This window comes from Lepidochelys olivacea, assembly GCF_965140295.1.
Source record: "Lepidochelys olivacea isolate rLepOli2 genome assembly, chromosome: 10".
NCBI lineage: Eukaryota > Metazoa > Chordata > Testudines > Cheloniidae > Lepidochelys > Lepidochelys olivacea.
The window spans coordinates 58,890,361-58,904,414 of NC_140420.1; the positions used below are offsets into that span (position 1 = coordinate 58,890,361).

The following is a 14,054-nucleotide window of genomic DNA, read 5'->3' on the forward strand; positions in this document are numbered from 1 at the left end:
CCAAATGCACATTCTACCACCATTCTGCACTTGCTCAGCCTGTAGTTGAACAGCTCCTGACTACTGTCCAGGCTGCCTGTGTGCAGCTTCATGAGCCATGGCATTTAGGGGTAGGCTGGGTCCCCAAGGATACATATAGGCATTTCAACATCCCCAACAGTTATTTTCTGGTCTGGGAATAAAGTCCCTTCCTGCAGCTTTTGAAACAGACCAGAGTTCCTGAAGATGCGAGCGTCATGTACCTTTCCCGGCCATCCCACATTGATGTTGGTGAAACATCCCTTGTGATCCACCAGAGCTTGCAGCACTATTGAAAAGTACCCCTTGCGGTTTATGTACTCGACGGCTTGGTGCTCTGGTGCCAAGATAGGGATATGGGTTCCATCTATGGACCCACCACAGTTAGGGAATCCCATTGCAGCAAAGCCATCCACTATGACCTGCACATTTCCCAGGGTCACTACCCTTGATATCATCAGATCTTTGATTGCGTGGGCTACTTGCATCACAGCAGCCCCCACAGTAGATTTGCCCACTCCAAATTGATTCCCAACTGACCGGTAGCTGTCTGGCGTTGCAAGCTTCCACAAGGCTATCGCCTCTCGCTTCTCAACTATGAGGGCTGCTCTCATCTTGGTATTCATGCGCCTCAGGGCAGGGGAAAGCAAGTCACAAAGTTCCATGAAAGTGCCCTTATGCATGCGAAAGTTTCGCAGCCACTGGGAATCGTCCCAGACCTGCAACACTATGCGGTCCCACCAGTCTGTGCTTGTTTCCCGAGCCCAGAATCGGCGTTCCACAGCATGAACCTGCCCCATTAGCACCATGATGCATGCATTGGCAGGGCCCATGCTTTCAGAGAAATCTGTGTCCATGTCCTGATCACTCACGTGACCGCGCTGACGTCGCCTCCTCCCCCGGTATCACTTTGCCAGGTTCTGGTGCTGCATATACTGCTGGATAACGCGTGTGGTGTTTAATGTGCTCCTAATTGCCAAAGTGAGCTGAGTGGCCTCCATGCTTGCCTTGGTATGGCGTCCGCACAGAAAAAAGGCGTGGAATGATTGTCTGCCGTTGCTCTGACGGAGGGAGGGGCGACTGACGACACGGCTTACAGGGTTGGCTTCAGGGAGCTAAAATCAACAAAGGGGGTGTCTTTACATCAAGGAGTATTTCAGGCAGGACTTCACGGAGGGTTCCAATAAGAAATGGTGCACCTAAGTTATTGTTCTTATTGGAACAAGGAGGTTAGCCTGGCCTCTGATTGATACATGGCTAGATTTACCTCACTGCACCTTCTCTGTGAGTGACTGCAGTGTGACCTAGAGGAATGAGTCCCCTAGACAGGGGAGGAGGCAAATGAGTACAAAACAAATCTGGTCTATTTCTTGTTTTGATCCACTCCATCTATCTTTTACATCTTTGGCTGGCAGCAGACGGTGCAGAAGGACTGCATGCCATCCACATCTCATGGCTGCTCAGCAAAAGATGGTACAGTACGACTGCTAGCAATCCGTATCGCCTGCCTGGCAGAAGATGGTACAATACGACTGCTATCAATCCTCATCTCTTGCCTGCCCGGCAGAAGATGGTACAGTACGACTGCTAGCAATCCGTATCGCCTGCCTGCGCACCATAAGACGGTTCAATAGGACTGACTGCAGGACTAAAGAGAATGACCTGGTCAAGTCACTCCAAATTTAGTCCCTGCGCCCATGTCTGTCCAGGCGCTCCCAGCCGACGTGGCCAGGAGCACCTCGGACATGACGATGACGGCTACCAGTCGTACTGTACCGTCTGCTGCCACAAGGCAAGGGGTTGCTGCTACTGTGTAACAAAGCCGTACTGCATCTGCCAGCACCCAGGAGACATAGGGTGACGGTTACCTGAGCAGGCTCCATGCTTGCCATGGTATGGCGTCTGCACAGGTAACTCAGGAAAAAAGGCGCAAAACGATTGTCTGCCCTTGCTTTCACGGAAGGAGGGAGGGAACGGGGGCCTGACGATATGTACCCAGAACCACCCGCGACAATGTTTTAGCCCCATCAGGCATTGGGATCTCAACCCAGAATTCCAATGGGCAGCGGAGACTGCGGGAACTGTGGGATAGCTATCCACAGTGCAACGCTCCGGAAGTCGACTCGAGCCTCGGTACTGTGGAAGCACTCCGCCGAGTTAATGCACTTAGAGCATTTTCTGTGGGGAAACACACACTCGAATATATAAAACCGATTTCTAAAAAAACGACTTCTATAAATTCAACCTTATTCCTTAGTGTAGACATACCCTAAGACACTAGGCAGTAAGAGTCCCCACTTGCTAATGTAAAGGATGTTTGTGAAGTTTGATTTACTAGATGTAACAGGAGCCATTGCATTCTGGGAATACTGACCTCTGCCATGTGACAAGGAACCGTTTGTAACTCTAATCCATGTCACGTGAGTGGGGCTACAAGCTAAAGACTAGCCTTACCATGACTCCTGGCTGTCACACCTTTATTACATTTGGGTCAGGAAATATACTGCTTCCCATGCCACAGCACTGGCTCCTGTCGCCTGTGCCCTATCCAATACTTTATTTCTGAGCTTTGGCAGTTGGCGTTTATGTAAGTGATGCCACTTATTTGACTATGAACAGCATAATTTGACAGGGGGGCCATTAAGGTTTGGAAATGGAGTCCAATTTTTTTCTAAATGTTACCTACCTTTTAGATCCACATGAGCAGAACTGATAATGAAGAAGAATTGTGACAATTACAGAATGAATTTGTTATTGGCTAGATACTAACTGAAATCCTTCCCTTGAAAATAAGGGAGACAATTACTCAGGTCTTTCTCCATTTTGCCGATGATTATTTCTTTACTAAGTGTGGAAGGACAGTAATATCTTTGTCATTACAACCTGACACAGAACAAATTTGTTTCCAGATTAAGTGATTTGAAGTTGCTGTCTCAATAGGTGTTTAATTAAAACCCATTCACATGGAAGAAAGTAAAACACACTGATTTAATTACCAGTGTACTTAACACTCCCACTCAGAAAAAGAATAGAAGTTGCAAGATTTCAGTAAAATATTGTCGTTTGTGGAACTCCTCAGGTTTAAACACAGATGGTGTTTTCTTCCTTTTCCATGCAATGTAGTTTTTATTGGAATTATTTTGTTCTCCCATGAGAAAGCAAATCAAGTTTAGTTCTATATTCATTTCTACTTATTTATTGTGATAGCACCCAAAATATGGTGGGTAGAGACACATAGGGAGACTGAGTCCCTGCCCCGAAAGATTATACTCCAGAAGAAATATTTATATTCCTTTAGTGGGAGCTGAACAACTTATGGTATTATAATCAAGCACTCATAGTGTTGAGTTATGCTTGCAACATTGTTGTTATGTCCAGTGTAGCATTTTGTATTCTAGACCTTGCTATTACTCCCATTTGGCCAAGCTGCCTTTGACTTCAATGAGAGCACAATCACACTCTGTTTTAGGCCCAAATCGTTGCCTTTGCAGACCCCTGGCTAGTAGGAAGAGTGAACGCCGGTCTTTCCCACCTCTTGTCTTGGGATTCCCTATTCAACAATCTGTTCACAGACAGTGGGCTCAGGCAGGACTAGGGTGGTGCCAGTCATCACCCCCCCACCACAGAAAAGGTAATGCTAGCAGCCAGCCCAAGGGCCTTCAGCACACTAAGAGGTGGCTGGGGTCTAGGGTCTGTGTGATAGACGGAGGAGTCTCTAGCAACAAGAGGCACAGGATCTGCACTGCCATGGAGCTGGAGGAAGCTGGGAGGTAGTGCAAAGGCACAGGGCCTCTGTGCAGACTGTCCCAGCCCAGACTGAGCAGCATTTAAGCAGTTTTTCCCACTTCAGTTAGTGTGTACTGGGGAAATGAGTGCCTTCTGGCTTAATCTCCAGCAGCCTGTATTGCTTAAGAATGAAAAAGCCACCCAGGCTCTATCTCTCAAATCTTTCCCAATAAAACCCCCCTAGATACAAACTCCACTGAGTTTCACTCATTTCGGGGGAAGATTCCCTCATTTGGTTCATTTTAAGGCAGTTTATAGACTATATCACTGATATGGTAAAGCGCTGGCTCTGTGTTTTAATGTGGCATTATAAACTGCATTGCTAAATTTTTGAAATCTCACTCATTCAAATTGTCACAGTCCTGCCTATCCTATAAAAAACACAAAATTATGAAGCCATCTTCACTGGGAGGAGAATAAAGAAAAGAAGGAAATTAGACAAATATATTTGGACCTTACTTTTTTGTTACTCAGCTGGAACCACTACTGTGGGTGAATTCACAGATCAGTGCTGTGGCCTATACACCACTAAACGCTAAACATTTAGCCCTCATGTGACATATACCTTTTGCTGGCTCTCTGCGGAGGGGTGAAGTTCACCGTGTGTCCTTACATAACCCCTGTTGACACTCTATATTTGTATTTGCAAGTTGTCCATGAACTGTGGCCATGTTTGTACAACAAGGAGCAACAAGGATTTGTGGACTCTGCAAAGGGTCCATCTAACAAAACCAGAGTGTCCCCAGATTCTATTGTTTATTCTTAGCTAGTTCAATAAAAAGAATAACCTGCTATGTTCCTGGTTGCTTTGATGTGCATTCTTTGTCTTCAGTTCCAACAGACGGCGATAGTTCTGCTGGGGGACCGGACGATGGATATGAGCCACGTGGCCCAGCAGAGGGCAGCAGGCTAACAGAAGATGCTGCTGTCTGTAACCAGGTATCTGCTGCCGGCCGCTTTCTTTGGAGGATATTTGGTTTGCGTTTATCACTGTCACACCCTGAGATCCAGCCTCTTTGATGTAAGTAGCCGCAAAAAAGCGAGGCGATTTTGAGAAAATCGGTACATGCTGAGAATAAAGGTGGGAGAGATATAGAAGGGGAAAAACACCAGGACCTGTTTAAAAACTCTGGTTCCCAAATTGCGGCATCCTGTGAGACCAATGCAAGGAGAGGCAGGGTCCCTGTTCTACAAAAGTAGATGAAGGGGGAGTGGAAATCCGTTTGGTTAGATCGCTTGAAGGAGAGGGAGGAAGGAGGGTAAATAAAATAACTGGCAGATGAGAACAAGAGGCTGGGTTGTGCAAGGAAACCCCTTTCCTGTAGTGGGGTGTGATGCAGGTAGGGAAAAGGGAGCAGATCCCCATCTAGAAACAGACCAGGAGGGAGGCCAGTTCTAAAGAAACTTTGGGAGTGTGCCCTGTTGTTGTCCCTCTAATATCCTGCCACCCAACATGGCTACAAGGTGGGTGAGGTAGTATCTTCTTCTTGGTCCAACTCCTGTTGGCCAGAGACAAAAGCTTTCCAGCTTACACAGAAGGAAGAGCTCTGTGTAAGCTCCAAGAGGGGCTCTCTCTCCCCAACAGCAGTTGGACTAGTAAAAGCTACTACCTCACCCCCACCTTGTGTCTTTGATTGGGAGTGGAAGGGTTGCCCATCTTTGCTCAGGGTAGGGCAGCGTGGGAAGAGGGTAGTCCTAGCAAAGAGGCAGGACTACCAGCATCTTCACTGGTATCAATTCCCCTATTTTCTCCTAAGGTGGAAACAAAATGTGCGTCGGCATGCGTCTGTGCTGTGCCCCTCGGGGTGTACTTTTGTGTCTGTGTGTATATAAAAATAGTGTATCTGTGTGTGTATACATATATCTGTCGGTGTATGTCTCTGGGTCTGTGTGTGTACCTCCGTGTATGAGTATATCTGTGTGTCTGTCGGGGTGTATTTTGGGTATGAGTATCTCTGTGTGTGTCTCTGAATATCTGTCGGTGTGTATCTGTGTGTACGTGTGGGTCTGTCTGGCGGGGTGTATCTCTGGGTATGAGTATCTCTCTGTGTCTCTCTCTGACTATCTGTCGGTGTGTATCTGTGTGGACGTGTGGGTCTGTCTGGCGGGGTGTATCTCTGGGTATGAGTATCTCTCTGTGTGTGTCTCTCTGAATATCTGTCGGTGTGTATCTGTGTGGACGTGTGGGTCTGTCTGGCGGGGTGTATCTCTGGGTATGAGTATCTCTCTGTGTCTCTCTCTGACTATCTGTCGGTGTGTATCTGTGTGGACGTGTGGGTCTGTCTGGCGGGGTGTATCTCTGGGTATGAGTATCTCTCTGTGTGTGTCTCTCTGAATATCTGTCGGTGTGTATCTGTGTGGACGTGTGGGTCTGTCTGGCGGGGTGTATCTCTGGGTATGAGTATCTCTCTGTGTGTGTCTCTCTGAATATCTGTCGGTGTGTATCTGTGTGGACGTGTGGGTCTGTCTGGCGGGGTGTATCTCTGGGTATGAGTATCTCTCTGTGTGTGTCTCTCTGAATATCTGTCGGTGTGTATCTGTGTGGACGTGTGGGTCTGTCTGGCGGGGTGTATCTCTGGGTATGAGTATCTCTCTGTGTGTGTCTCTCTGAATATCTGTCGGTGTGTATCTGTGTGGACGTGTGGGTCTGTCTGGCGGGGTGTATCTCTGGGTATGAGTATCTCTCTCAGTGTGTGTACATCCGTGTCTCTCTGTCTGGCGGGGTGTATCTCTGCATGCGATTCTGTCGGGGTGTGTGTATCTCGCGCAGCCTGGCTGGCTGTAGCTCCGTCTCTCCGTGTGTGTCCGTGTGTCCGGCTGGCTCTCCCTGCCCTACCCCGGCGGAGGGCAAGCAGGGAACTGAGCCGCTGCTCGGCGCTCTGCCCGGGGGACCGTGGGCTGGGAGGGAGGGAAGCTGCTGTTGGCACGGGGCTGAGCCTGTCCCGCGGAGCTGGACCAGCAGCTGCCCCGGCCCCGGGCTGTGTGGGCTGCTCCGTGCCCGGGAGCGCGGGGTTCTCTGCACTTGCGGGGCCGCTCCGGGAGGGTCGCCCCTGGCGCGGGGTGTCCGCTGAGCCGGGCCTGCCCCGGAGGGGCTGCCCCGCTGGGGCCGGGCGCGCATCGCCCTGTCCGCCCCCCCCCTTGGCAGAGCGGCTCTAATGAGGTTCCCAAGTGCCCCCCTGCGGCCGAGAGCCTGTGCGCCCCTCGGAAACCCGCTTTGATTTCCGCCGGGCTGCACCTAGCACCCGGCTGCTAATTCCCCTGCCCTTCTTGCAGGGAAATCCTCGGGAATTGCCTCCGCAGCCCCGGCACCAGAGCGCGCTTCACGTGGGGGCCCAGCTGCTGGCTACCCGGCGGATGGGTGAGAGCCAGGGCGGAGCCCCCTCGGGCTCCAGCCTGGGCCGAGAGAAGAGACCTGTTGCGGGCTGGTCTCCTGCACTCTCTGCCAGACTGGGCTGAGGCTGAGCGCTCAGGCTGATGGAAAGAGAGAGCATTTTAATTCTCTCAGCCTAGGTAGGATGGACCTGCCCCCCTGCCTCTGCCCTCATGGCCAATAAGAAGAGACCCGGCTTGACACCTGCCTATATACAGAGGACGAGAGCAAAAGCTTCAGCACTGATCTGTGCAAGGGGGGGTGGGGGGAGGAAAAAAAGAAAAAAAAGGGGGGGGGGAAGCCCAGGTCAGATAAGGGGGAACGTTTGTACTATAAAATCCCCAAAGACTATGACTTCCAGTAAAATTGAGATGCCAGGAGAGGTGAAGGCAGACCCTGCAGCTCTGATGGCATCTCTGCATCTGCTGCCTTCTCCCACTCTCAACCTTGAAATCAAATACACCAAGGTAAGTTGTGTTCATTTATTCTGGCAGGGAGCTCACAGCTTTCCCTCCAGAAGAGGGATTTTGCTTAACATCGGTTCCAATCTGCCCTAACCGACTTCAGTGCAGAGATAAAAAAAACTGCCTTGAAACACTAATAAAGGAAACGGATTGTTGTAGCCCTGTAACCATCTGGAAAGCCAAAGGATAATAGAAAAGCAAATGAGATTTGCTGAGGTTGGCTGAACCATTTCTGTGCTTCTTTAAATGTTGTTTTCCACAAAACTGATCAGTTTTATTTTCAGTGTAGCAGTCAGTGCTTCCCTTATACATTTCAGTTGCTCCTGATGGAAATCAGAGGAGGTTATACATACTTCTACTTCTCAATCAGAAAATAAAAATGTTTTCTTTATTGAAATGGTCCATGTACCCCTGGGACTTTTTTACAATTCCTGGAGGGCTCTTAATCCTACCAGGTTGTTACAGTCTTGAAACAGGTCTCTTGACTAACTTCCTCAGTATCTGAGTATGCCCTTGAAATGACATTGTTTAGAGGGCAAATTATCTTAACATTTAAGACATATAGTGTCATATTATATTTTCATTAAGGCATGGTTAAGAATTATCCAGTTGGGTCACGGGTAGATACATACTCAGGATTTCTATATTACATTATAGAACTGAACAGTTTCCAGAGGCTAAAACAGGCTTTTAGACCAGTTGTTTGTAAATGCAAGTTCAATTTTTAAATTTTGTTTTCATGTTTTTAATCTTTACACCTTTAGTACCTTGAACTGAAGTATGTTTTCATTTGTGCTGGAGAAATATCAAATGCATTGTATAAATAGATTCCAATGTTTAAGATTTTATTCCTAATTACTGAGTAACTTAATAGGAAAAGAAAACATATTAACATTAGAAAAAGGTGATAACATTTTTATCTACTGGAAATACACCTTCAGGTGTCTTAGCACTGATAGGAAACCCATGTTGGCCAATCCATTGTAATATTTTCTTTCCAATTATCACTTTAAAAGCTTTTTGTCTTTCTTTTTTTAAGCCAGTGCCAAAACGAATTTGTTCTCTAATTTGTTAGTTATTCCATGTTTTAGAAGTACGTTTGAGGGGAAACTCAACTACTTTAGGCTTCATAATTTTTTAATGAGAAACGAGATATACAAATTAAGAGTGCGTATATTTGTTAGCTTATAATTTTCCAGAAGGTAATTTAAATGAAAATAAAAAAAGTACATGGGTGTTCGAGGGTGATTGCTGTGTCGTTGTAAGAACAATGATATTGAGCAAATATTTTGCATGAATTTTATTTACCGCTTAAAGTTATTAGTTCTTGTATTATAAAATGTGTGTCAGGTATTATGAGTACTCTTTGAATGATGTGCTTATCCAAGTCAGTTTGTATAGTAATTGTGTATACATTTCTCAACTTTATGCAACTGGGAAGTTGGTTTAAAAATCTTTCTAAAGTATAATGCAAACTTGTGAGTGGCCATGTGCCTCTTTTTTGTTTGAAAACATTACCAAGGAATATAAACTCTAATCATTTAGAATGCAAATGCCATAATCTCAGAAGTGTGAGAGTTCTGACAGATTTTAGCCTAATGGTTGAAGTAAGAGAGTTCATTTTTCAGTATTAAAGCAACAACAAAAATGTTTCACCAGAATCTGAATTATCAGGTAACTCGTGATTGCCCTTGAAGAAAGAAGTTTGATATAGAAAAGGTACCTTTAGTATTTTATTTGGCATGTCGTCTGTCTCTGTTTTTCTGTCTGTCTCTATCTCTTTCTCCTCCCCCTCCCTTTTCTTTCTCTCTGCAGGAAAGACAAGTGATTTATAGATAATTGGAGTCTTCAATTTAGAGTCTTGTCTTGGGCAGGACTTTTATCCAGGATCCACTTTCCCACCTATTACAAAGAAAAACAATCAGAAATGAAATAATGGATTGAAACTTGATTCTTTCATTTGGGGGAGGGGTCACTTCATGTCTTAAGTGACAAACAACTTCCATAAACAATAAATAATGCTAGACTAAAGCACTTTACAAAAAACTTGTAAAATCAGGCATCTGTGAGCATTTCCAGCAGCCTCTCGCCTCCTGCTTGTTAGCTGAGACCTTTAAACACACAAGCAGTGCTCAGAATTCTTGAACTTCTTATTACAGTTCTCTCTGAATGTAAAGTCTTAACCATTTCGGAGTTAATTCTTTACATAAAATAAAGGTACTCATGGTAATGCAGAGAAATTAAAGTTACTTGAAAATGTTTTTTCTAGTTAAGGATTGCATTTCTGCTGTGTTTTAAATTCTAAATTTGAAAAATGCTGAGGAAATTTTGTTAAGTCTAAAAGCTATTAGATTTCTAGGGAGCCTTAAGTCAGAATCAATATAGATTTAAAAAATGTGCATTGAAAGAAAGTATTACTTTTTTACCCAGAAATCTTTAAAATAGTAGGACATATATTATTGTCCTAGGAAAATACCACACTGTTAAGGACCGTTGAGTGACATACATAAAATAAAAAGAACAGGAGTACTTGTGGCACCTTAGAGACTAACAAATTTATTTGAGCATAAGCTTTTGTGAGCTACAGCTCACTTCATTGGATGCAGATGAACACGGCTGCTACTCTGAAACCTGTCATCATACATAAAATAAACACTGCTTGTGTTTGTGTGTTTAAAGTTGGGTGTATTTCCACTAGTTAGCAATCAAATATCATAAAATTGTTTCTTTAAAGTATTAAATGCTAGATGTAGTGAAATGAATGAGCAGAGAATGTTTGCGTTCTATCACATATACTTTTGCTCCATGTTTTGGAACATGCACACTGTACATTTCTTCACTGATCAGGAAAAAAAATATTTGCAATGACTGTCAGTTTCCTGATGCACAAGTGCAGTTTTCTTTTAATGTATGCTGTAGTTTACTCTGCATTCCATCCTCAGAAGGGAATGTAGTCTTTTTAAAAACTAGTTGTAGAAATATATCGCCCTAGATCGGGCACTATAGAAAATGACTAATTTAATATGTAAATAATAGGAAAATGCTGGAAGAGAAACAGCCAGATTCTGTCCAAACTTAAACAAGATTAATGTCCACATTTAGACAGGCTTACAGGTTAAGGGTTAAATATCTCCCCTTCTGATGACACCAACTGAAACTGCTATGTGCAAGTCACTTAAGATTTTCAATATAATTATTATTTTTTAACCCTGTTCTTCATTTCTGAGCCCCATATAAATATGTGGGGAGGAATCATTCCCCCAGGCTCACCAGAGAGGAGGGTCTTCCCCTCTTGCATAGAAGCAAAGTCATTCTGCAGTTCTGTTTTTCTGCCTTCCTCATCCCCCTGCTCCAAACCTGTGGAGACCTCTATCAGTCCAGGGATCCATGAGCAGGGAAGGGACAGGCAGGAGGGAATGCCAGGCTGATACACACCCTCTCCCTGGCAACAAGCAATCAATCCAATTGTGCCATCTCCATGCTGGGAACTCCTCTAAAATGGGGTGTTCCAGGAGCATCAGATGTTGAGGGAAGCCGCAGCAGTGAAGCTGCAGTGAAGCTATGCCGTCTGGGCGTTCTGAGCATGGAACCGTGGAGATCTGTGTGTATCTGTGAGGACTCTGTGGGCTCCAGAGTCTGAACCTCCTTATCATTTGATCTGTTCTCCTATCTAGATATTTATATGGCTTCGCCAACACAATAATATCTGAGCAACTCTCCAGTGTTTAAAAATAGACATGGAATTATTCCAATGGAACTATTTCCCCTTGCAGAGTTTTCCTCCCCTCAGGCCACCTCTGGTGGTTTTTTCTGCAGGAATTCTTGATCTCTTGCTGTTGTGTAATCAACCCTGTTTTATAGAAAGGACTTCTGATGTTAGGTTTTAACCAATAAACACCCCCCAATTTGAAAAAAAAATGTAGGTGTTTATCTAATAAACACTGGAAAAATATCAGAAATGGTTACTCAATTTATGTTGACTTCACCCCTTTCCCATTACAGTTTGTCATTATATGGGCACTATTGCTGGTCCCTGGCTTGTATCTACATGAAGCAGTAACGGGGATGTGATTTCTAAAGTGTACTAATGTGTTGCACATTAATTGGTCTGTGTAGTCCCTGTTGGTGGGCAGTAAAGGTTCCTTACTGCACTTTAACATAAATAGAACCTCAGAATTACGAACACCAGAATTACGAACTGACCCATCAACCATACACCTCATTTAGAACCGAAAGTACGCAATCAGGAAGCAGCAGAGACAAAAAAAAAAAAGGGCAAATATAGTACAGTACCGTATTAAATGTAAACTACTAAAAAGGGGGGAAGGAGTTTAAAAAAGAAAGATTTGACAGGGTAAGGAAACTGTTTCTCTGCTTGTTTTGTTTAAATTAAAATGGTTAAAAGCAGAATTTTTCTTCTGCATAATAAAGTTTCAAAGCTGTATTAAAAATGTTGAATTGTAAATTTTTAAAATAACCAGAATGTTTTGTTCAGTGCTCCGAACATTTCAGAGTTACGAACGACTTCCATTCCGAAAGTGTATGTAACTCTGAGGTTCTTCTGTAGTGCCATTTGAAACAGTGCTATGTTAAAGGTCAGTAGGGAACAAATGCACTGAATGCTAAAACCAATGGTTCAGTAACAAGGATAAAGCTTAAACTAACATGTAAGTCATTTTTATACATATAATAAAAATTAAAGTAGATCCTGTTTAGTCAAGAATTTTGGGAAGTATCTCCATAAAAATTCTTCATTACCGTATTAAAGAGAGAATCCCCAAAACCTGATTTTTGAACATCTACACAGAACTCAAAAATTGCTAAAAATAAACCCTGAAAAATAAAATTAATAAATCCTGTTAAATAGAAGCCCTATGTACAGAGCATTGTCATAGTGATTTTAATAAGTCACATTGACAAGAAAGGACAGGGTGTGGTTAAGTGCTGTGAGCTGGAATAAAGAGCCAGGCCTCCTGGGTTCTTTCCCCAGCTCTGCCACTGGCTTGCATAACTTTGAGTGAAAAGCTTCTCCCTCTCTGTGTTTCACTTTACCTCTGTATAATGGGGATGATAATACTCAAGTTGATGTTGAGTTCTAATTCTTGTTTGCATGGCATTTTTAGCTTGATCTTGAGCTTGAGTAAGAATTGCTAAATTAGGTCTCTTGAGATCCTCTGATAAAAGGACTGTAACAGGATGAAGTTGCTTTATTACGAAAGGAGTGAGTATATAGTTCTATTAATGGCTCTTTGTTCAGAAAGAATTATACATTAGGATTAGGTGAATAGACTGATGGCCATATTAAACCTGTAACAGGGATCGTCTTCCACTCCTAAACTATAAACTAAATATAGACCAGGTACAGTTCAGACAATTTAGCCAAACTGTAAGCCCAGCCCTACAGTAAAGCAGTAAAATTACAGAGTTTGTAATAGGGATGGGTAAGCGACTTCTGGTGAAATAAGAACTGAACAGAAACATTTGAGCTTCCAAAAAAGTAAGTGTTTGGGGTTTTTATTGGTTGCTGCTAAATTCTCTTGCCCATCTCCACTCTGTGACATTGCCTAGACCCTTTTCCTGAAGGTTTTCTTCCCTGCTGGAGATTCTCAGAGTAATTTCTTGACCAAAACTCAGATTAGGGGTGACAGGGAAGATGATTTATTTAGAATGTGTTGAACTGAAGCAGAAGGTTTGAAAAAAATCAGGTGAGTGGAGTTCTCCCTAGCTATTTTTATCCTTTGTGGTAGCAGATCCTCTTTGGGTTGACGTGTCTTGTTTCATATAAAAAATATCATTCTATCCGTGTAACAGGCCATTATTAGCTGGCTAATTTCTTGTAGATTTATTGGTAGAAGTTGCTCCCAGGGAAGCATTTGAATGGGAAGGGGTTAGTGGCCTTGTGGGTCAGCTCAGCTGGAAGATTCCAGGACTAGGGGGTACCTGGATGAAAGACAACCAGAGATGAGATCTGAGAAGTGGACAAATAGAACCCTTTTCTGTGTGCCAGCCTGGGTGGGGGTTTGGCTACATCTCTGCCAGTCTGCCCTCTGTGCCAGCATGGACTGGCAAAGTAGCTATTGGATTTGATGCCATGTGGATCCACAGGCCTAATCTCTCTGCACTAGGAGTATGCTGGAACTGATCAGTGGACCAACTGGTATGTAACAGTCTCCCACTGTGACCAGGTCTAGATGTTTCAGAGAAAGGTGCACTGAACTGTGCAAAACTATATTGTGGTCTAAAGGGGAAATTTCTTCCTGACCCCTGATGCTTTGAAGCTTGAGTATAGATAATATAATTGAAAATGCTATTATTTTGATATAAATATCTTTATCTGTTCTTAGACTCATAGAAGTTGGAGACTGAAAAGGCCTGTTAAGTTAGTCAGCTAATCCATCTGCCTGACAATGCAGAAT

The 14,054-nt window shown here is 44.0% G+C and overlaps 1 protein-coding gene and 1 long non-coding RNA gene across 2 annotated transcripts in view; one reads left to right on the forward strand and one right to left on the reverse strand.

Annotated features, from left to right (window-relative positions):
- Positions 1 to 696: 696 nt before the first annotated feature.
- On the reverse strand, positions 697 to 11,267 carry LOC311527584. Its single transcript, XR_014713377.1, has 3 exons — positions 10,909 to 11,267; positions 9,362 to 9,540; positions 697 to 1,133 (listed from the first exon to the last, which is right to left on the reverse strand). It is a non-coding gene; the product is annotated as an uncharacterized lncRNA (long non-coding RNA).
- Positions 7,485 to 14,054, forward strand: part of ALDH1A2 (aldehyde dehydrogenase 1 family member A2) — a 66,315-nt gene continuing 59,745 nt past the window's right edge. The window contains exon 1 of the mRNA XM_084641731.1: positions 7,485 to 7,641. Within this exon, the coding sequence (XP_084497857.1) occupies positions 7,525 to 7,641 (117 nt within the window). The 5' untranslated portion in view covers positions 7,485 to 7,524. The remainder of the gene's footprint in view (positions 7,642 to 14,054) is intronic.